The sequence below is a fragment of the Notechis scutatus genome, chromosome 2 (assembly GCF_049901735.1).
Source record: "Notechis scutatus isolate UNSWTSFEM ecotype Mainland chromosome 2, rNotScu1.2, whole genome shotgun sequence".
In the NCBI taxonomy this organism is placed as follows: domain Eukaryota; kingdom Metazoa; phylum Chordata; class Lepidosauria; order Squamata; family Elapidae; genus Notechis; species Notechis scutatus.
Window position 1 is genome coordinate 57,327,949 of NC_142010.1, and position 24,999 is coordinate 57,352,947.

A 24,999-nucleotide genomic window follows, 5' to 3' on the forward strand; every position below is an offset into this window, starting at 1 on the left:
GCCTCCGTCTTCCCACTAGCGTCTTTCAAATACTCTGGACTACCATTCTCTCACCCCCACCCAATTCCCAGTCGCGATTCGTTGCATCTGGAGGGCCCCCGGTTGGGGAAGTCTGGGATAAGAGAGCAACCCCCCCCCCGCATTATACACACACACACACACACACACGGCACGAGGAGATTGGGAGAGAGAAGGGAGGCGAGGCTCTCCTCCCTGTTAAATTGACCCAGCTCCTTTTTTTTTTCCAGCGTCGGAGTCCAGAGGGACAGCGGACGAGCAGCGCGGGGCTGGTGGAGCAAAAATGATGCTTCTAGCCCTGCTCGAGTATGTGCCGGGCGGTTTTAGGAGCGCTTGTTTAAACTGAGGGCGCCGGAGAACAAAGGGGGAAGGGCGGGCTGGCCGGTTCAGTGCCCCTTACCTATTTCAGCGAGGGTGGGAGTGTGGGGGTGGTTAGAAATCCCCCCGCCCTTTCCCCACCCTTGGGCTTGCTGAAAGCTCGCTCTCCAGACAACCGGCGGAATAAGCGGCTGTCGAGCCTTGATGGGCAGATGAGCCGCTCGGAGGGCTTAAGCGGCATCCGGGCGGGCTTTTGATGTTGAGAAACCTGCCGCTTCCAGTTCGTACCGAGGGGCGCCTCAAAGAAGAGCCTTTTAGAGAATCGACTGATCCCGACTCGGATGAGATGATTCATTATCGCTCTTCTCCCTTTCTTTCTCTCTCTCTCTCCCCCTCTCCTTTTCTTCTTAGGGGTCTTTCTTCGGTCGTGGCTTTGGGAGCCAGTATCATCTGCAACAAAATCCCGGGCTTGGCTCCCAGACAGAGGGCTATCTGTCAGAGCAGACCCGATGCCATCATCGTGATCGGGGAAGGCTCCCAGATGGGAATCAACGAGTGTCAATTTCAGTTTCGCAACGGTCGGTGGAACTGCTCCGCCTTGGGAGAGAGGACCGTCTTTGGAAAAGAGCTGAAAGTGGGTATGTTACCTCCTCCTTATAAGCTGTGGCACGGGGTGAGCCTGAAACCCATTAGGAAATAAGGGAGCAGGTCCAACTGCTCAGGGAAGTAAGAGTAGGAGTCGTGGCCTTTAAAAAAGCTGCCATTGTGACTTCACTCCCAAGCTTACCTTTTTTTTTTTTTTAAAAAAAGTTTTCCCCCCCAACTTTAAAAAAGTTTTAAGAATCCATCCTACAGCAATGCCTCATTGGAATCAAGATAAGTTGTGTCCAAACTATACAGCTGAAACTCTCAATGTGTGGCCCTCCAGATGCTGCTGGACTACTGCTGATACTGTCATAATATCTATCACTTAACCATTCCGACAGGGGATGTCAAGAATGATAATAGAGCAACATCTGGAGGACTGACTATAGGTTCCCCACTCTTAAGACAAGGGAATAAATCTCCCTGATCCCTGGTATCTCCAAAGAAATATGATTGGGATTGAAATGATGCTATTAATATGCTTTTGGCTCAGGTTTGCACTTTTTTTGGGGGTGGGGAGGTCAATGTTGTAGCCATGATACACTTGATAGAAAGCCATTAAAGTATCAGAGACAAAATTCAAGCAGTGCCTGTTTTACAATCACATCACCAACCAGTTTCTAATAATACTGAAAGATGCAGAAGTTCTCTGTGTGAAAATGCCATGTAAACTTGGCACATTAAACTTAGCAGAACTTTTCACAGTCTTTGTGGGAGACATATAAACATCCTTCAAATTTGCATTCCAGGGTCATAAAATGCAGGAAGGGGGAGGGGGAAATGGTGTAAATATCATATATGAAAATAATCTGAAACCCTTGGTCAGCCAAGATAATTTTTTTTAAAAAACTCTTTGATTAATTTGTGACAGTCAGAACCAGATTTTAATGAAATGGTAGATGACAGTATTGATTTTTAATTAAGTTGCCTGTTATATAGTGGTTTAATTGTTGATACATAATTTAAGAACAGTCCTATATATCTGTCTTATGCATTTCTCTTTTCTAAAAGATTGTTTATTCATTCTTGTTCTTTGACTTGGAAGTCTTTGAAGTTGGTATCTGCCACTTGTGTCCAAGAACTTTTCATTCAGTGAGGCCGATTCCGGAACCATGTCAGCAGCCTGGGTCCATGAGTAGGAACTAATTAGAACTAGGGGTGTTCCATGCTGAATGAGGAATGATTATGTTCGTAAATGTTAATGTTTATTTGACATCCAATTCAGCCAAAGATATTCTGAAAGTTTCACAATAGGTTGCATTTGAATAAACAGGAAGGCCCCCAAGTATAGGTGAAAATTGAAGTTTGAGGACCTGTATGTAATTTGTCATCAATAAATACCAGTAGTTATACTGTATAGCCTTCTGTATGAAATAGTCAAGCTCTTTCAAAAAGTAACTGCACCTTTTTCTATACAAATGTGAATTAGTTTGGGACACATGACAAATTTTCTTAAATGGACGTTCTTTGAATATATTTGATTATTAGGCTGCAATTCCCATGGTTTCCACCTAAGTGGATGAAATATAGTGGCCATGCATAAATAGGAAGGTATTTGAAAGGTACCATATACAACTGCAAATTTAACTTTAGAAAACCAACGGATCTATTTCAACATTAGTGTGGCTGTCTTTGTAGAAGTGCTGCTCTCTGTATTGACTTGTGGCCAGTGAGTCTTAAATTCCACCAAAATGCATCTACAGGCAGTCCTTGCCTTATGACCACAATAAGTCAGATATTTTTTGTTGCTAAGCAAGGTGGTGGTTAAGTGAGGTGCACCCAATTTTATGACCTTTAGCGAATCACTATAATTTTAATTACATACTCATTAAGCCCATGAAGTTTTCCCTATTGACTTTGCTTGTTGGAAGCAGGCTGGGAAGGTAGCAGATGTGATCACATGACCCTGGAATGCTGCGGCCTTCATAAATACATGAACTTTTTTTCAATACCATTGTGACTTCAAACAGTCACTAAATGAATGGTTGTAAGTTGAGGATTATGTGTGCATCATTTACTATTAACTTATTTACTGAAAAGTAGTATTCTATTGAGTTGTAGTTCTGTATACAGTGAAGACCCCGCAAGAAATAATTCTATAATTTTATGCTTCTGAGTAGATAGTATGGATGGTACTTGTGCTAGTGCTACTTTTCAGGGAAGAATGTGGGTTTAAAAATCAGAGCTGAAAAACATGGCAGATTTTTCTTTAGTACTTCCATTGCAATTAATGACAACTATTGCTAATGATTATTTTTTGCGTAGCAAAGCTCCTTGTTGAATACATCTGAGGCAAGGAATTCCTTGAGAGCATCTGCATTCTTTTCTCTTTAGATGTGAGGTGTATTTGTTTGCTGTCCATGATTTCAGCCACTCTCTCACTCATGAATAATCAGGTGGATGCATTGACCTTCTTTATTTGATAATTTGGCCTCCTCCCATCAATTTAGCATATGAGAAACATAATTATACAGTGACTTCATCTTAAATGTGATGAAGCCATAATTCAATCATTCCATGGCTTGTAACACCGAAAGATTTCTTATATGTTATTTTCGTCTGACAAGAAGAAGACATGCTAAGGGTCTGATTCCAAACATGTAATCATATGATGCTTTTAATACTTTATTTACAGTGGTTATTTCTAACAGAGATGACATGCTTGCATCTATATGTTCTCAGATTTAAGTACTCTTGGAAAGAAGCCAGTCAAAGTTCAAAGAGGATTTGGGAGAAAGAGCATTGATAGAGGCCTATAGCAGCCTAAGGGGCAGAATATAAAGGCAGCACTAAGAGGAAGATGTGTCTAAGATGCATCTGAGCATGATGCTTTGATTTGCTGGGAGACCTGATCCAGACCCATTTAGTCTTAATTCACCAATACTTAGATGTGCATCAAAGTCAGTGTAGTACTGTGAATGGTGTATGTTCCTTAACCATGTACTAAGGACAGCCTAAAAAAAGAAACATACTTTGGGAAGTTTATCTTAAATAGATATATGAATACTCCAAATTGCAACAGAAGTTTAAGTTCTTCCTGAGTTCTGAAGTCGTGCTTTATCTTTCAAGTAGATAGTTCTAGGTTCATCAAATGTAGCATTCCTGGTGGGGTTTTTTTGCAGAGAAAATTTTTCAGAAGAGTTACACTCATTAAAATATTTTAAAAATATCTTCATGTATCTGTCTGATGATCAAGAAGCTCAGATCGACTGCCTTCTTAAAGATACATGTTACAATTTTACTTTTTATGATTAACATATATATTTGGGTCCTAGAAAATACTGCTAGAGTGAAAGGTGAAAGGCTTGGGGTTTGTTAGGAACTAGATTCTAGAAGCTACTGGGGATAATGTGGAAATTATTTGTTAGGAACTAGAAGCTATTGGGAATAGTGTGAACATTATCACTTACTTGACCAACTCTCTGCTATAAGTGAAAGGGAGTTCCTTGTCACCGTTTGAAGAACTTGGAAATACAGAAAAATGCAAATACTTTCCAAGTTATCAAGATATAGCATAACCATGTGGATGCTGAGGATTTGGAGAAAAATAATTTAATTCTGAAGCATCACCACCTCAAGACAAATAAACAGGCTTGTATTCTTTATAGGAACCAATCTTTTGTTCCTGTCAGAATGATTCCCAAATTTTTATCCCTTTTACATCTTTCTTAAGCATTCATACAACTGAAAATTAGCCTAAGATCACCATGATTCTGATGATAAAAATTTACCATCAGACTCTCTCCTGCTTTGTGGTGAAATTGTCCCAGGATTTTGTGGATGTACGGTACATTCGTCATAACCTCATTCCTAGCATAATGGTTTCTTCTCTTTAGCTGCCAAATTTGTTCAGTTTTCACTAAATTTGAGTTACCTTCTGCTTAGGGACCATAAATGGCTTTTAGGGATCCATCTGGGCCCTAACCCCTTAGGCTAGAAAAGTATAATCTCTAATTAGCAGATAATTAAAGATAAAAAGAAAACTTGTTGGCAGCAAATTTTAAAAGAGCTTCCAATGATATCAGTGGAAAGTGCCTAAAACATGAAGGGTTGTTGAAGGATGGTTTGTTCATTCCTAATGCAGCAAATCTGCTCACCTGCACTATAGAGTATTATTGAGTAAAAAGAGCTACAGGTAGTTCATGATGTACAACCACAGTTGAGATCAGAATCTCAATTGCTAAGCAAGCTGTTACATAAGTTGTGCCTAATTTTTTGCTATGGTTTTAAAGCAAATCACTGCAGCTAAGTGAATTAAATGGTCCTTTAAACAAATCCAGCTTTCCACATTGCTTGTAGGAAAACAGTTGGGGACAGAGGTGGTATTCAGCAGCTTCTGACCAGTTCTGGAGAACCGGTAGCAGAAATTTTGAGTAGTTTGGAGAACCGGCAAATACCACCTCTGACTGGAGATTTTACAGTATCCTCCCCCTGCCATGCCCACCAAGCCACGCCCACAGAACCTGTAGTAAAAAAATTTGAATCCCACCACTGGGGAGGTTGTAAATGGTGATCACATGACATCAGGATGCTGTCATAAATACATGCCGGCTGCTAAACGCCTGAAGTTTGATCATGTGAGCATGTGGGAATGGAGCCATAAATGCAAGACTGGGTGTGAGTCACTTTTTTCAGTACCATTGTAACTTAGAATGCTCCCTAAATAAATAATTGTAGGTTGAGAACTACCTGTATTTGAATTTTGGCTTATGTGTCAGACGTAATATTTGCTGGTTCTCCGAACTGTTCAAAATTTCCACTACTGGTTCTCCAGAACTGGTCAGAACCTGCTGAATACCAATATGTGTGATTTAAATAATCACAGTAGAGAATTTTCTGAATATTTCAAAGTCAATGCTTTGCATCTTGCTACATAATCCTTCTTTCTTGCCCCCAACTCAAAAATATGTTCTCCAAGTGAACATTAAAAAACAACAACAAAAGATACAAAACAGGAATTGGTAATCTTTCAAGCTTGGTCCATACTTTGGGATAGGTTTTCTGAGTTTTTGAACATTAAAAACATTCTCCTCATCTCTGATGTGTGCAGATGAAACCCATTTTGGTTAGAAACAGGAGCATATGAGGCAGCTGGATCTTGCTTCGAGGAAGCTTCTTATGATGTGGAAGGGACCAAGTTGAGTGAGCGATGTCACTTGAAAGTTTTTTCTAGTGTTTCCAGTGGTTGAAGTGTGCAGAAGCCTCTGTCAGCCACTGGAACCACAGATGAGGCCTCACAGCAACATGAAAGGAATCAACATGGCTGCTGGTATACAGGTATGTATCAGTGTGTGTGGACTGGCCTAACAGCTTCAAAGGGGTATTTCATGCATTGAAATGAAGCTTCCTTAAGAGCCTTACAAAATCCTAATACACAGACTGGAAAAAGTAGAACAATGGTAGGAACATTATGAGTTATGTAAGTCTATCTCAATAATCGAGGGTTTTAATGTTCATTTTGTGAGTCAGGGTCAGAGGAGAAGAGTGTACCTTGTAGAGTTACCCAGTGCTATTAGTCAATCCTCTATTGGGCTGAGACTGAGGGATGGGGTAGGGCAAAAGGTAATTGTAGGAGCAGTGCAATTATTGAGTTGCAGTACAATTATTGACTGAAGAACTTTGTGATATACCTACAGTATGTCTTTGAGTATATCTACAGTATACCTATGAGGCTACAAGGTATGTTTCTCCTGACCTCTTTCCCTTCCCCTTTCCCTTCTCACGCTAGGCAATTTGGCATGCAATTGCTCTAAAGTTTGACCGAACATCTAGGTCACGCAAATCTAGTAAGGTCTTCGTCAACTCTTTTCCAAATCTATCATTTATTTTTCTATGAATAAGTCTGGAATCTAGAGAGTACAGTTGAATGGGAATGATGGACAGCTCTATATATTCAAAACAAATTAAGACAAAAGGGTCTAAACCAGGAAACAGAATTACATAATAAATTGAACCTCATATTCTCCCTTTTTGGGCTCTGCTAAGAGATATATAATACATCACACCTTTACTTTCAGAGGCTGTTTCCTGTTTGATTCAGCAGGGAAGGTGCTCTGAAATTACTAGCAAAAGCCTTGTCAGTCATGATATCCTGCTTTTTGCATGCTTTTTTTTGGGTGGCTTACCTGGCGCTTCCATTCACATTATTTTATTTCCTTTGAGGTCACTTTTAACTTTACCAAACTTTTAAAATCTGGTAAAACCAATCAAATGTTTGAGCACTGTTGTGCTGCAGTGGTTTTACTATTAATTCTGCATCTCATTTTGTTATTTATTATTATGTTTGTATTATTTATCATATTTTAAAAACATCTATATCATAGTGCATGTTTAAAAAACATCTGTATTATATAGTATATGTTAAAATATGTGTATATCATATCATGTGTTTTTAAAACACCTGTATCATATAGTGTATTTAAAAGCATCTATATCATTTAGCGTATTTCATCCTAGGAACTCTTTGCACTATGACAGACAATCTCTGTCTTAAAATAAATAACACTATGACAGTAAAAGAAAGACTTCATGATTGTAGCAACAGTTAGATTAAATCAAATGGATACACATAATATCCCAATACCTTGTTTGGTATACTTGCAATAGCATAGTCAAGGACCCTCTCAAAATTTAGATATTCACAAATCTGCATGAACGAATGTAAAGAGATAGGCTCTTGGGGTACAACAATTTAAATTGCTCTGGTTTCATCAAATATTTTATTCTTAATAACACATGTGGATGTGATGAGTGTACTGTGACAGCACCTGACATATCAATGTGAAGGTTGCCATAAAAGAAAGCATAAAATCACCCTGGAACTTCACTAGTCCACTGAGGTAGTTGGACAGTGAGTGCTTCCATCCCCAATGTTTATTTTCAGCCATCACTGTATTAAACCTTATTCATTTAAGAAAATCAGTGATGATTATCTTTACAATTACAGGAAACAATGCTGAAAAACCGAACTCAGTAAGTTGGGCATCTCTACACTATTATTATTTTCTTTTCTGAGATAAGATTCAGAAATACACTTGTAATAATTTTGAATTAGAATTTTACCAAGCTACATTTCCTAGGATTATGGGAACCACGACAATATATGTAAAAGTATTTTCAGTACTGAATATCTGTATTCCCAACTACAATAGGCCAATGCCACTTTTCTTTGACAGACTGGTAATGCACTTTTTTAAGTAGAGGAATTTTTAAAATATTTATTACCAATCCATATTTGAGATGATCTTGTGTTCTTATTAACTTCTTGTCTCAGTTCAGTTTGATTGCATTTTATATCAACAACTTTAACTACAAAAGTAAGATCCAATTAATCAAAGACATAAGTTGTTGATGTCTAATCTGAAGACAAAGGAGAAGACTAAAAAATGTAAAAAAAAAAAAAATCTTAGAAACCATTTAGTATAATGCTGACCACAGAACCCATTATAAGAAGTCAGGTGGGATAATAAAGAACATGAAACTCTCTAGAAAACATATTTGGCAATGTACAGAAATAGACTTGTACCATTAAGGTGAAATACAAGAGTTTAAAATATTTGTATGTACTGAGGTTATCTATCAAGATATGTTTTATTAATATAATAAAAACGAGAGGGTAGTTTATCAGTTTAAGTTCCCCAATTTTCCACTCAAAATTACTCAATAGCAATAGAACTTAGATTTATATACCGCTTCACAGTGCTTTACAGACATCTCTAAGCGGTTTACAGAGTCAGCATTTTGCCCTCAACAATTTGGGTCCTCATTTTATCCACTGAGCCAACCTTGAGGCTGGTGAGATTCGAATTGCTAAATTGAAGGCAGCCGGCAGTCAGCAGAAGTAGCCTGCAGTATTAACCACTGTGCCAACGTAGCTCTTACATTCAAGATAATTAAATAATTCCAATAGTAGAGAATATATGGTTGAGCTACAGGCAGTTCTCAACTTATGACCACAATTGCAATTGAAACTTCCATCGCTAAACAATGTATTTGTAAAAGTGAGTTGCACCCAATTTTACAACCTTTTTTGCTGCAGTTGTTTAAGTAAATCACATTTTTGTGGTTGGTCATTAAGTGAATCACATGTTTGTGAAGCAAATCTGGCTTTCTCCATTGATTTTCCTTGTCAGAAGCCAGCTCAAAAAAATCAGAAATGGGGATCATGTGACCCCAGGACATTGGAATCATCATAAATATATGCCAGCAGCCAAACACTCAAAGTCTGATCATGTGACCATCGGGATACTGCAATAGTTTTATGAGTGAGAGACAGTTGTAAATTTTTCCAGCTCTGTTGTAACTTGAATGGTCACTAAACAAATGATTGCAATTGGGTTATTGGTGTTCACTTAATGGTTTTAGTGCAGACAGTTCAGTGCACTGATGATGTTATGTAGGCTGGTAATGAAACGTCTGCAGGAAACCAATGAATCTCAGAGAATATGAAGAACCAATGAAACTCAGAGAATATGAAGAACCCAACAGGGAAATATTTGTAGAAAAATACACATTTTGGTGGAATGTCTTGTTTTTTTCTCCTTAGAAAAACATCAATTTCAATGAACACGATAGATTTACAAAAAACAATAAACTGAGGAAAAAACAAACTTTACACATTTGGAAAACTGAAAACTAAAGCATTTCATATACATGTTACCTGACTGCTTTTCCTCTCTGACTTGTAACACCTGCACGGAGAATAATGAAGTAATGACTGTCAGGAAATAAATATAACTTTACTTTGATTTCAACAAGAACAAGATAGGCATGTAAATAAATTGTATATATGACATGGGGGAAAGGCATAAGGTGGTGTTGGTATGTTTGTGGGGTTTTTGTTTTGTTTTGACATCCAAAAAAGTTTTCTTTTAGGGGAAAAAACACACCAAAAACAGAAGCCAAGTTAGAAATTTGGCATGGAGTATCTAAAAATTAACATGATACTTTTTGCCAAAGAGTCAATCTTCTAGGCAGTGACTGTCATAGGCAGATAAAAACATCGCCCCAAGGTCACTTTTACAGGAATTTTCATTTCATACCTGCCTTCAAATGTATCTTGTGAGTACATGTTTTAGAGAAACAAAGGATTGCATTACCGTGTTAGAAGAGTTAGGTTCTCTAATGCTGATTAAAGTTCTGCTAAGAGTTTTCTCTAAAAGAAAACACAATGGCACAAAATGTATTCTGATGCCCTAATGGCATAGATAAGTTGAATAGTATCCTTGAGAAACCATATATCAACCCAGGATGATTTTGTAATTAAATAGTGACTTTTCTGTGAAAATACCTACAAGTAGACATTAAAATGAAGTCAGTGAGCAGTAATATAGCACATTTGCACTACAATTTTTGCCTGTATAGTTCTTCTTCCTACCAGTTATTTCAAAAGGATGATGCTAGGTGAGCATTATGAGACCTGTGAGCACATAGAGGAGACCTATAGTTAATCCAGAATTTTCTATGCAAAGTGCAGGTACTCCTCGACATAGGTCCACAATTAAGCCCAACATCTATGTTGCTAAGCGACACATTTGTTAAGTTAATTTTGTCCCATTTTATGACCTTTGTTGCCCAAGTTGCTAAGTAAATCACTGTAGTTATTAAGTTAGTCACATGGCTGTTAAGCGAACCTGATTTTCCCATTGAATTTGCTTGTCAGAAAGTTTCCAAACCCTAGAACACTACATCCATCATAAACATGAACCAGTTGCCAAGCATCCGAATTTTGATCACGTGACCACGGGGATGCTGCAACGGTCAGGTGAAAAATGGCCATAAGTCCCTTTTTTCAGTGTTGTTGAACCTTGGAATGGTTACTGAATGAACTTCTGTAAGTCAAGGGCTGCTGTACTGAGTTGAATTGGGCCAATATGCAGCTCCACTGAGTTGAATTGGGCCAATTCCCTTTTTAAGTATGAATGAAATGAATGAATTTACTGTAAGCATATAAAACACTGTGCTAGGTTCTGCCAGACATTTATTTTACTCTGTTCTTCTTTTTGCATCATGATGAAATGAGCAAAAATCTCATTCATGCATTCCAGTATACAAAGCTGCATTGCTAACATATTTAAAAGGCAGTGGCCTTTCTTTTGCAGCTATTTTTCAACTTGATGCCTTGAGCCTCAGAACAAGCTGCCTACCCCCCATGCAGTCCAGGGAGATCCAGGAAATGTGGGAGGTGTTCTGCACCTTGCAAGATTTGACTGTTTATCAAGAGAAACGGGCATTTGATATTACTTTTGAGGCCACCATTTTTCATTGCCCAGGTTTTGTTTAATGGTCATATCTATGCCTGGTAATGGAATTGAAGGAGGTAGATTTAGACAGTTGGGGAAAAGATGGTTTCTCATTTCCAATTTGCTGTTTGTGAATTATGACTCCTATAGAGATGTGAAATAATGTAGTTCATGGCACATAATTGGCAAGCTCTGCTGTACTTTCCATCTTTATATTTTCATAATCATTGTATAATTCAGCACATGTCTCTTCAGATAACTCCCTCCCTGACCCTTGACCTTAAATAGCAGAAAATGTAACATATGTTTTACAGTGAGGCAAATACAAATTTGTCTTTTTTATTTTCCAGAATGCCTAATTTATGACGTAGCTGGTTTGATAGTATAAAGTATTTTCAAGTCTCCAAGTCTGTATCCATATTAACCCATGTAGTACGGCTGTAGTATTCCTCCTCCTCCTCCTCCTCCTCCTCCTCCTCCTCCTCCTCCTCCTCCTCCTCCTCCTCCTCCTCCTCTTTTGCATGTACACCAAGAGCTTCTGCACTGGAGACAAATTCTTTGTGTGTCTAATTACACTTTGTCAAATAAAGTATTCAATTGTGTTACATGGCATCCTTCTCATTTTGTTTTCTTAAATAGTTTAATCTTCTACTACTTTCTGCAACTAGTTGAACATAGATGTATTAAAATGGTTATTAATTGAAAAATGAAGACATTGTCCCTATCCCTATAGCTTCTATATTTTATCTCTTCTTAACTGATTTTAAACAGTCATGATCATCACCATCAAAATTTTGCATATTATCAGAGAAATTTATTCTATGGTACCACAAAGTCAGCTGTACTCCTATTTTGGATGCTTGCCTCACACCTCCAAATCCTCTAGAGTCCTTATTAGTAAGCTGATTTAGCAAGTAAGTAAAATTGGACTATCAAGTTTAATCTCAAGGCAAACAGACTAGAAGTGCATTAGGCAAACAAACTGAGATTAGTCATATTTCCTGTTAAATGTAAGGTAGCATTTGTCAGAAAATTGAAATCCTAGACATACATTTTATTTGATGATAAAAGTTGTTTAGGAGTGTGCAGATCAAATAATCTCTCATTCAACAAATTAACCACAGTCCCAAAAGGTTAGTCTGAACAAATTATCCAGTGGTTTGAAGAAATTATCCAGAACTGTCAGGAATCTTTCTAGTAATCTCCAAAAGCCAGCCATTTTAATGTCCCTTGTTCCTGAAGAAATTAAAAGTTGCAGTAGCTCTAAGTCACTAAATATATCCATCTCAAAGAGTCTTTTGGTCCTTTCCAAATATGGTTTCAACTAGTTGAATTAATTAATTCAGGATATGCTTATAGGACCTTTTCCAGCAGTCTTCTAATTGAAAAAGGTATTAGTAGAAGAATCCAGTCTGTGGATCTGTGCTTTGACATATTTTAACATATATCTATGAGTCCATGATAATGATCTACAATTCCACCAAAATGTATATCCCATCAATTGAGAGAGTCTTTCTACTCTACATTTTGAATATTATATGAACTTGCTACATATTTCTATTGCTTCTGTGGCCTCTAGAATTAGTAAAATCTTTATCAACCTGATTTAAATTTCTAGTGGCTTAAATTACATTCTCTGACTGATGTAGGCTTTTTATGCTTCCTGAAAAGTCTTCAGGCTTTGCAGGTAACCTTGTAAACCTGTAGAGACCTTTTTCTGAATCTCATCTCTGGCTCAGTTAAATGATTCATACCACAGCAGAGGCAATCTCTTCTTTAAACGTTAATAATTTATTAGAGCGTATTATTGTAATTTAGCTTTTTGTGCTAAATTAAATGCAAATGGAGATTCTCAGTCATCCAGTCCATGGTTGTTCCAAAGCTGCTTTTTCAAACGGCAACTGGACTTTTGTTTTTCCTTGAAGATGTTTCGCTTCTCATCCAAGAAGCTTCTTTAGTTCTTCCTTGTGCTAAATTAATTTCTTCTCTTCCCCCCTTCCTTCCTCCCCTTCCTCCCCACCTTCTTTGATTGTGTCAATTCACAATCAAACCATATGCACCAAGGTGGAGCAGTGGTTAGAGTGCAGTACTGCAGGCTACTTCTGCTGCCGGCTGGTTGCCTGCAGTTTGGCAGTTCAAATCTCACCAGGCTCAGTGTTTACTCGGCCTTCCATCCTTCCAAGGTGGGTAAAATGAGGACCCCAATTGTTGGGGGCAATATGCTGACTCTTAGAGAGTCAGTGCTGTAAATCACTGTAAAGCGGTATATAAGTTTAAGTGCTATTGCTATATATTCCAAGGAAGTTATATATGGAACTCAGATTTGTTGGATTACAGGTAGTCCTTAAATTATGACCATAATGCAGCCTGCCCTTTATGGTGGTAAGTTGTGATGGTCATGGGAGCAACCTAATTTTACAACCTTCTTTGCATTGGTCATTAAGCAAATGACACAGTTGTAAATTGAATGTCATGATTATTGAACAAATGCTAATAGTTGTCACATGCACCCAGGATTCTCTATGGGCTAGTTTTGCTGAAAACTGGAAATAAATGTGGTTTTCAACAGAGCCATAATAAAACATGGTCATGTGACCACAGGACACTGTAAAATGCCATAAATGTAGCCTGGTTTCTAAGCGCTTGAAGTGCAGTCACATGACTGCAGGGAGGGCAGGGCTGCCAGACCTTCAAATCCAGATTGTAAATATCTCCTGGGTAGGCCCTTTGTTGCTAATGGACAGATCGTAAGTCAAGGATTAACTGTATTGTCTTTCAATACTAACAGTTTCACATTTACCATTTTAAAAGCTTGATGTTCAATGCTGAAGGGATCTGTATCCGAAAAGAGGCTGATTATAGACATTTAACAAATTTGTAATTAGTTGCACTGCTCCATTTCTGCTATCTCCAGAAAGCGTCTTTTAGATTGCAACTTTGGAACTCCTGTTGTATGAATTATGTCGTTTCTCTTCAACATAAACACAACGTTTAAATATTTTATCTATGAACTGCATTGCAGAGCATTCAGATAAAATGGAACATAAACTTTTTAATAACAGGTGAAACAGCTGGAATGAAACTGATAATTTCTCTAAGAAATGGAAGTTAACAGAAGAAATTCCTTAAAAGTGGTATTTATTTGATTTGCAGTAGAATGCAGCAAATGCAACAAATCATTCCACTGCAATTATTCTGTACATTACTTTGATTGATTATGTGCCATCATATTATCCACTTTTTAACCATTCTTTAATTACACACGTTTGAACAAATATGATAACTTCAGGTAATTGTGACCGCAATTATATCCATGCTGTTTGAGACTAACCAGTAGAGCAGTTCTTCGGAATAAAAATGCCTAGAGGTATATATTTGCAAATGGAAATAAGATGTATAGCAATATTATTAAAATATTGTTTCAAAAAAATGTTACAAAGATTTTGCATGATGCATAATTCTTCTCAGTGGTGAAACACTCTCTTTTTAATGTTTGTGGATTATACCTCACAAATCAGTTCACACACCTGGAGAAAATAGGAAACATAATTACTAAGGTAAATATCACAAATAAACCAAAGGCCCATGTGGGTTGATAACATGAAACTCTTGAGATGTTTTGAACTGCAACTCTGACAATCCATAGCAATTGTTCTTGCTCCCTGAGAATTTTCAATCGAGAGATCCAGTGTGGAGGTCCCAAGTGGCTACCTTGAATATACTCACAAGCAAAGCCTAAAAGCAATAATTGTCTCCTATTTTGCCCCTTAGCAACCATATTAGTGACCTGTAATCACAAGTTCACGTGACAAGAACTTTCCACCTTTGCTCTTTGCAGTATACATTATATTATATATAACATAAAGAATTGGGTTGTTTTGTTTTATAGTACTGCATCTACTGCTACCTGGTATGTTTGGGATGTTTCCTAGAAGAAGCAACTAATATTAAAAATTGGAAAAGCATTTTCCATTTTCCTCTGTGACAGATATTTTTCTTGAAAGAAAAAAAAAAGACAGACTGGTGGGAAAGCACAGGAGGGTACCAAAGAAAGATGGTATTAGGCTATCTAGGCTCCCCATAAAATGTTGAGAAGGAGGCAGGCAATGGCATGATAAAAACCTTGGCCAGGACCATCCCTAGTCATCAGCAAGACTTGTAATTATTCTTGGAGCTGTTTCTTGAACAAGATTTTTTTCCCATCTGAAAACAGTATTATTTGATTTATGCTTCATACTGTCTAAAATAGCTTAGGGTGGGAATTTCTTATACATAATTTCCTTTGGCATATTTATCATTTTGAGTTCAATTGTTAACTGAATATAGCTTTTTAAGGGTGGTGATTTTTGTTTATTTTTGCTAAGTGATTGGTATGGGCAATGTTTTTTTTCCCCAGCACAATTTCTCACACTAGAACCTCTTCCTTCCTTCCTACTCTCTCTTTTACCTACAAAGATGGGTCTTTCTTATTTTCAGTGTTAAAAAATCTTTTAAAAAAACAATAACCATACACTGTTGGATACAACAACAACTTAAAATTAGAAACCCGGGTTTTAAGAAAGCTAGCCTCTTTTCTACTTATTTTACATTGTAAGGAAGAAATCTTTGATGTTATAGCTCATGCGTCATCAATGAAAACCACAAGAGTTTTCAAATTTAATGAAGCATGGGTATGATTTCTAATCAATATGGTACCAAGCTTTTTATAACTCTGGGATGGCAAATTGCTTTGGATCCTTACCCAATATGTCCTTGTTTCTGTTCTTTAAAACTGGAGAGTGTTCACGAGCAAATCTAAATTTAAAAAGGAGGATAAGAAAGAGGATTCAAGAGAGGGAGAACTATTTAACCCAGTGGTCACCAAGCAGTGGGCTGGGGAACACTAGTGGTCCATGAGAAAATTTTGGTGGTCTGCAGAGAAATGTCACCCACAAAGCACCCCCAAAGCAATTAATCCAGGCTGCATGGGAACACAAGGCTGCGCTGCCCACATGGCCTGCGGGAACACAAGGCTTGTGTCGCTTGCATTGTGAACAACATGAGGTAGTGAGGGGCGGGAAAGGGTGGAGGGGGGGAACTTGCCCTACACGCCTCATGCTCCTGGCCTGGCTACCGGGCTGCTTCTTTCAGCTTCTTTCTTCTGCTGCTTTTGGCTGCTTGCAAGGAAAACAGCAGAAGTCTTTCTTTCTCTCCCCCAAACTCTGCCAGAAATGAGTCTTTGGGACCCTGAAAGACATCCTGCTCCAAGAGGCTGTGCCGGCACAACAAGTCTCATAAAGATTCATTTCTGGCGGAATTTGGGGGAGAGAAAGAAAGACTTCTGCTACTTCTGCTGCTTTCCTTGCATGAAGCCCAAAGTCTCTCTCTCTTCCCCCCTGAGAACAGAGCTGGAGACAATATCCTGCAATCCCAAATAAAGAACGATCAATTGGTAGGAAAACGGGGTGGGGAATTTTCCTGCAGACTTTTTTGGGGATTTTCACAGGGTCTCTGGTTTGCAGGATTTACAATTATGAGTTTGGTTGTCACTGAGGTCCAAAAGGTTGGTGATCCCTGATTTTAACCCACTAAGAGGCAGGCAACTTACACTTTCTGTATGTTTTGGACTAGGGTTCAATAAACCCTTGTCATTGACAATATTGTCCATGGCTGAAAGGTGTTGACATTGAAAGCTTTTAGAGAGAACTAGGCTGTCTTAGACTTAGAGACACTGCTTTACAGGGCTTTGTAGTCCTCTCTAAGTTGTTTACAGAGTCAGCATACCCCAACAATCTGGGTCCTCATTTTACCGACCTCATAAGGATGGAAGGCTGAGTCAACCTTGAGCCAGGAATTCATTCTAACTACTGTGCCACCACTACATTGGTTTAAAGGCAATCTAATTAACAATGAGACCAATTACACATTTGTAAGTATTGTACGAATTTTAGAATATTGTAAATAATAGAGCAATGCAGCCCATGAGAGTCAATTCCAAAAAGCTGTTTTAGAGCATACTAGTGTGCAAACATTGCCCCAATAGGTAATTCTTTAAAGCCAGTATGTTTTCTCCTAGAGCTGAGAGTCAACTTCAGAAAACTGCCTCAAAAGTAGTTTTCCTTGAAGGACATGGTCTCAGGAAAAAGTGCAGTAAAGAATTTCAGGCATACAATATGTTATATATTGGTCTTCTTTGCTCTGAAATATCTTTTTCCTAGTTGAATCTGAAAGTCTACATAGGCTCCATTAGAGGCCATATGGCAAAGAAGAAATTTGAAACAAACAGTTGGGCAAACCAGCATCCTATTATACTCCACTGCTGAATTCATTAATTTGAAAGCTCTTATTCCAGATTATGTCTATTTCATATGTGGTAGTCATTGATATGCAGACAAATAAGGACACAGAGCTTTCTTTTCTCATGTGATTTTACACAGCACTTTCTTTTCTCATGTGATTTTACACTAAAACTAATTCTGTTAGAGAATACTTTGTTTTCCATTTTTGGGCCAGGCCTTGGTATCTTATGCTAGTGGTCCCCAACCTTTGAGATTTGGTGGCCCAGCTGGGGAGGCAGCAGCAGAATTGGGTTGCATGAGCGGTGGGCTGGTGGACCAGTGTATGTGTGCACATAGCCCTTGTGTGAGTGGCAGGTCAACACACATGCACAGCTCTACTTGTGCAAGTGGTGGGTCAGTGTGCATATGCATGACTGCCTGCCAGCCTGCTGCTTGTGCAAGCCAAGCGATGCACGCATGCACATACTGTGTCCAGTCACTTGCACGGCCCAATTCCAAATAGGCTACGGCCTGGTAGTGGACCATGGCCTGTTGATTGAGGACCCCTGTCTTATACTGCAATGTTATGCCTAGAGAGCAACCTTGAAAGTAATTTCAAATAAGGTATTAAGACAAATTAAGTCTAAATACAAAAATGTCTCAAGTAAAGGACAAAAAACTTTTTCAATATAGCAAATTGTTTGTTGATTCAGATTAGTGTTGAAAACTGGTTTCTCAAATCTATTCAATAAGTCAGTTTACTAAAAGCCATTTCTACGCATGGGCAGAAGCATCTAAATCATCCAGATCAATTGGGAGCTGTGTGATTAGATTTGAGTTCCTCATCCAAGAAGATTTGACTTGACTTGTCTTCAAAGAGAATCTCTGAAAGGAATTTTTTCCTCAGCCCTCATATTATGCAATTAGAGAGATAAGAATCTTAAAGCAAGATACATTCATTGATACGCTAAATGAAACAACTCTAAAGCAAGTGGGGCATAGATCATAGGTCATAATTTCAAAGGAGTGAATGGTAACATCAAAATCGGTCACATGTTAATGGATAGCCCTTTCAAATAAAGCTCTATTCATGTATTATGGAGATTTGTGAAAATAGCAACAAAACCACCATACCTTCTGTGCTGACATGCATAATAGTTCATTACTATTCTTTAATTAACACGCAGCCCTCTTAACTTCAGGTTTCACTTCAGTCTCTATTTGATAGGAAGTAGCCAGAAATACTTACTCAGGTGAGCAGCTTTCTCTTTCTTACTGCAGATATAAAACAAGGCTTTTCAGATAAAATTTTGGGTAACCAAATTGGACTATATGAGGCAACAGAAGAACTGAAGTCATGACCTGAGATGGAAAACAATAAAGAGAATATTTGAAAAGGTCAGATGAGGTTAATAGAATAGCCATGTCATCAGTAGATAATTGGGTAGAAGATTTAATTCTTAACCCATGCCTATATGCTCAGAGGTAAATTCTGTTTTGCTTAGTCAAGTACCTTCTAAGATAATTGAATGTACCATGGAATCAAATGTAATTTTTAAAACAGCAGAAACATTGTTTAAATCCGTCTGAAACTAGTTCTTATCCATTGGAGGGGACCTCAGTCAGACAGCAAGAAATATAAAAAGATTCTGGGGAAAATAAGTTTGAACTTATTCTTTCCCTTGAAATTTGTCTATGGGTCTGTCTGTCCATCTGTCCACTTATTTATGTTGGCTACAATTTGTCCTATATATTTATTTGAGGACTGAAACAAACTATAGTTATATTTGCATCACATGATATCTTTAAAAAGATTGTGAGTGATAACAACATACTCAATTTTGCACAAGTACTGGGAAGTTTGTCAAACTATTAATTCCTCAATCCAATAGAGAAGCAAACTGCAAGCCATGAAAAAGAAAAAAGAAAAAGAAAAGAAATAAAAAGAAACCAAAGAAATCTGGGTTAATTCATACAGTATAGACACATTTCATGACATCTATGCTAAGGGAAAATGTCGGAATTTGTTTTCAGCACCCACACTACACAATGCCCTCAGATGTTCCACACAAACATCTGCTATTGGTAACTGAAGCCTATTTCTTAACTTTATAATTAAGACAGGAGGGGAGCCATTTTTCTGATCAACTGCAAATCTTAAGAATTTAGTAATAGATTTTTCTTCCGCCTACCCTATCCTTGGCAATTTATCTATATTGTCATGATACAGGGAATTTGGTTGTGATGTGAAAAACCAGTCAGAATTACAATAATTGTTACAGAGGGATGGAACATGGATAAGATTTCAGGCCAGCACTGGCTGAAATTCTTTTGAAAGGGGATTCTTAGGAAAGGGAATGCAGATTAGGAACTAGGAAAGAGGCACTGACAGTGGGGAGATATGGGAAACATGAAACAAGAAGGGTTGGAAAAGGAACATATCTTACATCAAGGGTTTAGATATATTCAGTACAGTTGTATCTGATTCTTGGAGACTGCCATTTTCTTGGCAAAGTTTTTCAGAAGTGGTTTCCCATTGCCTCCTTCCTAGGGGTGAAAGCTGATGACCTTGAGATTAGGAGTCACAGTCTCCTGGTTTCTAGCCTTATGCCTTAACCACTACACCAAGTGATATTTATCTCTTTCTTTCTCTCTCTCTCTCCTTCCCTCCCTCTCTTCCTCCCTCCCACTTCTCTCTCTCCACACATACACATGAAATAATGTTAGAAAATAAACGAAAATGAGTATAAATACCAGATAGGGAAGAAAACTGAGCACATCTGGCCTTTAGAGATGAAGTTTGGGACATAGATGGGAAGATTCCTGATTTTTATGATGTGCCATCAAGTTGTATTGATCCATAATGATCATATAGATAGAGCTTCTTCAAACTGTATAGACAGACAAGAAAAATTAAGGATTCCTAGTTTTATTTTTAAAGAATACATTTCAATCTCCTTCTGTGCATTATGTTTTTCCAATAGCACAATATTGATATTTATCTTTGTTGTTACGCATGAGTTAACATCAAATCCCATGTAAATGATAAGATGTTCACCTTCTCCTAAATCATTTGCAAAGTCTGTGAAACATCCTCCTGAGATGAAATATGCCAATAAAAAAGCATACATACAGCTTGTTCTCTTAGTCTAATCTAAATCATCCTTAAATTATGCTTATGTCAGAGATACTCCTTGGATAGTTTTACATTCCTTCGGAATTTAAGAAGTCTAAAAGCACAACATTCTTCTATCTACACATGCAATAAAAACTAAACATAAAAAGGAATATGATAAAGCCACAAAGGGTTCTCTTAACAGATTTTATTGATGTCAAGCTTGAATCCATTACACTGCCAGTTATCTGTGGCAAATAATAAGGAAACAAATATTCTCAGTAACCAAACCTTTTAGAGGCCAGAAGTAATATATATATCACCAATGGAGAACAATTCTGCTGAGAATAAAGAATGTGAGATTTCCAACATGATCCCTTCCAAAGATATGGGGATGGAAAGACCCAGAATTCCCAAACCCTACGGAAGACCAAATGAACTCCATGGGGCTTAGTTTCTCTCTCTCTCTCTCAAGCAAGGACAGGCAATCACCCCTGACAATTGGCCTTTTTGCAGCCGGTTGTCTAAAAACACAGAGAAACATGTCACCCATTCATGGAATTTGCAGAAGACTCCCCAAATTCTAAAACCCATGTGACGTTTAATGCAGTCCAAAATAATTGTTTTGCAGACAAAGCAACTACATATGCTATGGTTCTTTGTGTTTCATTTTCATCAATGAAGGGCATCAGCTAATTATAGTTAGCAAGGCTACAAATTATTTTATGACATATTATAGATACTAGAGCTTGCGTAGTGCAACAACTATTCAGAAAAAGTGCTTTGACTATAAATACAGGGAGTCCTCAACTTACAACAGTTCATTTAGTGACTGTTCAAAGTTACAACAACACTGAAAAAAGTGACTTATGACCGTTTTCCACAGTTACAGCCTTTCGCAGCATCTCCATGATCATGTGATCAAAATTCAGATGCTAGGCAACGGGCTCATGCTTATCACCATTGCAGGCTCCCAGGATCATGTGATTACTTTTTGCAGCCTTCTGGCAAGCAAGGTCCACAAGGGACCCAAATTCACGTAACAACCAGGTTGCTAACTTACCAACTGCAGTGATTTACTTAACAACTGTGGCGAGAAAGGTCCTAAAATGGGGCAAAACTCACTTAATCAATGTCTCACTTAACAACATACATTTTGTCTCAATTGTGGTCGTAAGTTGAGAAGTACCTGTACAATATGCCCTGTACTATGAAGATGTCATTTTCCAATCGTTGTGTTTGTGTCAGTTACAGCAAGTAACTAGTAAGTGTAATAAAGTTTGCATATTGCTTCTGCATTTCTGTGGGATGATATTCCTTATTATGCTGAGTCTAAAACACCCTGTACATTGTTAAGTCACATGGTGCAACATTTCTCTGATCTAAGGCTCCAGCTGAGTATTTAAAAAGCCCATTGAACTACAGGTTGCAATCTGAAAAAAAGCAACCTTGCTTTACATTATGAAGTATTTACTAATTTGACATTTTTGGGAAATGCTAAAACTATGCTGTCTCTAATAGAGCATGATTCTTTGGGGTGCGTCTGAGCATCAACAAAAGAAGAGTGCTCAGATACAACAAGAAATGCTTATGGCTGCAAATTTAAAGCATGTCTAATAATAGCCTTGCAGCCTTTTCATTGCATAGACTTGCACACTGCATTTTTATTGTTATCGCTGTTTTGCTTCTCTTCTTCCAAATAGCCTATCTTTTTCTGAGACATGTAATCTTTATTTCAGGTAGTAGAGAAGCAGCGTTCACCTATGCCATCATTGCTGCTGGAGTAGCCCATGCCATCACTGCTGCCTGCACCCAGGGGAACCTGAGCAATTGTGGTTGTGACAAGGAAAAGCAAGGACAGTACCACAAAGACGAAGGATGGAAATGGGGAGGCTGCTCTGCAGACATCCGATATGGATTAGGATTCTCCAAAGTGTTTGTGGATGCAAGGGAGATTAAGCAAAATGCAAGGACTCTCATGAATTTGCACAACAATGAGGCTGGGCGAAAGGTAGGCACCTTTGCTAAGCTCCTAATGAGGCCGAACAAATTATTTTGTATTATGTATGTGCACGTGCTATGAAGGTAATATCACTTCCTATTTAACAAGGATGTGAATTTGCATATCAATGGAACTGACTTTCAGGAAATTGTTTGTACCAGAGTTGATGTATCATAATAATAAAGCAGGAAGCAACAAGAAGAAAAACATATTCATAATGAAATAATACTTTGACATTCATCATGCATGTAGCGCAGTCATCAGATCTTTTTCTTCTGTCTTACTTATGACTTACTTATTACTCATGAAGTAACGAGTGGGTCATATGTGTAAGATGGTAAGATAAAAAGTTAGTACCAACTTCTTGCTTTTAAATAATAATTCTGTTTGGAACAATTCAATGCAGGGAATAGATCTCATGGTTAGAATGTACGTTTCTCATTCTACATAAGTAGCTGTAAAATTGGCAAGATGGGACTGAAAAAAATGTTTATTTTATATCAAAAATAGTTTATCTTTACAAATTAAGAATCCCCCAAATAATTTCATAATTTGATGTTTTCTCAGAATGGTTCTCCAGAAATCTTTCATTTCTGACATATGACCTGTTAGCAATAGCACTTAGAGTTATATACCACTTCACAGTGGTTTACAGCCCTCTTTAACAGAGTCATCATATTGCCCCCAACAATCTGACTCCTCATTTTACTGAATTAGCCTGAAATTCTGCATTCTAACCACTGCAACACCACACCTCCTGTTTCTTGGAAGCAGGGCAATGATGTCTTTCCCCCAAAATATATAGCCATGGGAACATCCACCTGGTCTCTGTTACCACACACAAGGCTTAGGTTTTGTTAAACCGTGATCTTGATGATAATTATTTCTGTTTAATAAATTTTGAACATAGCAACTTGGGGACATCCTAGGAAGCTGAAAGGCCATTATTTAGGTCTTTGTATCATCTTTACCATTTGGTATTATTCCTGTGATGTTTTTCTGCCCTTATCTGGGAAACATATCAAACTGAATGGAGATGGCCTGTGTACTACTAAAGTGGAACACGGAATTAGGAGCTTGAGACACAACTTCCAAGGATAAAATTTAAAGCAAAGCACATAAACCAGGAAAAAGACTGTTCCCCTATTATGAATGTATTTCTTTTACCATCAGTAGCCACTGTTATGAGTAGGTACAATGGTTATTTTCATGGGCAATGAGACTATCAATGATAATCAGTCATACTAATATATTACTTTTAGAAAATATGATTCTCAAGGTCAGTTGCTGAGAAAGTGAGGAATTAAGAGCTGTATCAACTTCCCACTGGCATCCCACTGGCTTTTCTATCTATTTGCCATTTAAATGAAATGCAATTAGCAAAATTTATAATTTTGGGATGCTATTTCCAACTGACCTTCCTATGTGCATTTATTCATGTATATTGCATGCCATGTAACATACAGATTACATTCTACTTTGGATCAGGTAGAATGTAACCCATAAAAGCTAATTTATTTATTTATTTTATTTATTTATTTATTTGATTTGCCAATTGTTTACAAGATAATAAGTATAAGTGTATACATAGTTGTGAATACATGAAATGGGTACATATAAGAAAAATAAAAGAATAAGAGAAACAATAGGACAGGGACGGTAGGCACGTTGGTGCGCTTATGCACGCCCACAGACCTCTTAGGAAAGGGGTGAGATCAATAGTAGACAGTCTAAGGTTAAAGTTTTTGGGGTTTGGGGAAGAAACTACAGAGTCGGGTAGAGTATTCCAGACATTGACCACTCTATTGCTGAAGTCGTATTTCCTGCAATCAAGTTTTGTGCGGTTTACTTTGAGTTTGTATCTATTGTGTGCTCTTGTGTTGTTATGGTTGAAGCTGAAGTATTCACTGACAGGTAGGACATTGCAATGTATGATTTTATATACCATGCTTAAGTCAGACCGAAGGCGGCGTAATTCAAGGTTTTCTAGTTCTAGAATTTCAAGTCTGGTGGCATAAGGTATTCTACAACGAGTAGAGGAGTGGAGAACTCTTCTTGTGAAATATTTCTGGACTTTCTCAATTGAAAAAATATGGAACGCTTCACGAATTTGCGTGTCATCCTTGCGCAGGGGCCATGCTAATCTTCTCTGTATCGTTCCAATTTTAGTATATGTGCTGCCGATGTTATAAAATGTTTGGCCGTAGAATTCCATAGGATTTTTTCTTGTTAGTTTTACTGCAACAGGCATAATGATATTTTCCCTTCAAAAGCAATACAATCATTCCCCAAAATAGACTAGAACTAATCTTAAATATTAATGGGACAATGCTCCTATAATGTCTATGTAACAATAGCCTAACCACAATGTTACTGAAATGACAAAATGTGCATTTTGACACC

At 37.8% G+C, this 24,999-nt stretch overlaps 1 protein-coding gene, 1 long non-coding RNA gene and 1 other non-coding gene across 3 annotated transcripts in view; 1 reads left to right on the plus strand and 2 right to left on the minus strand.

Annotated features, from left to right (window-relative positions):
* The window catches only part of LOC148132028 (uncharacterized), a 42,782-nt gene extending 37,313 nt beyond the window's left edge, over positions 1–5,469 (minus strand). The window contains exon 1 of the long non-coding RNA XR_015747520.1: positions 5,297–5,469. This is a non-coding gene — a long non-coding RNA (uncharacterized LOC148132028). The remainder of the gene's footprint in view (positions 1–5,296) is intronic.
* WNT7A (Wnt family member 7A) overlaps positions 1–24,999 on the plus strand; it is a 44,531-nt gene that overhangs the window by 1,689 nt on the left and 17,843 nt on the right. Inside the window, exons 2-3 of the mRNA XM_026676689.2 lie at positions 748–974; positions 22,334–22,605. Of these exons, the coding sequence (XP_026532474.1) occupies positions 748–974; positions 22,334–22,605 (499 nt within the window). The remainder of the gene's footprint in view (positions 1–747; positions 975–22,333; positions 22,606–24,999) is intronic.
* LOC148132030 (U6 spliceosomal RNA) lies at positions 24,683–24,791 on the minus strand. Its single transcript, XR_015748303.1, has one exon. It is a non-coding gene; the product is annotated as a U6 spliceosomal RNA (small nuclear RNA).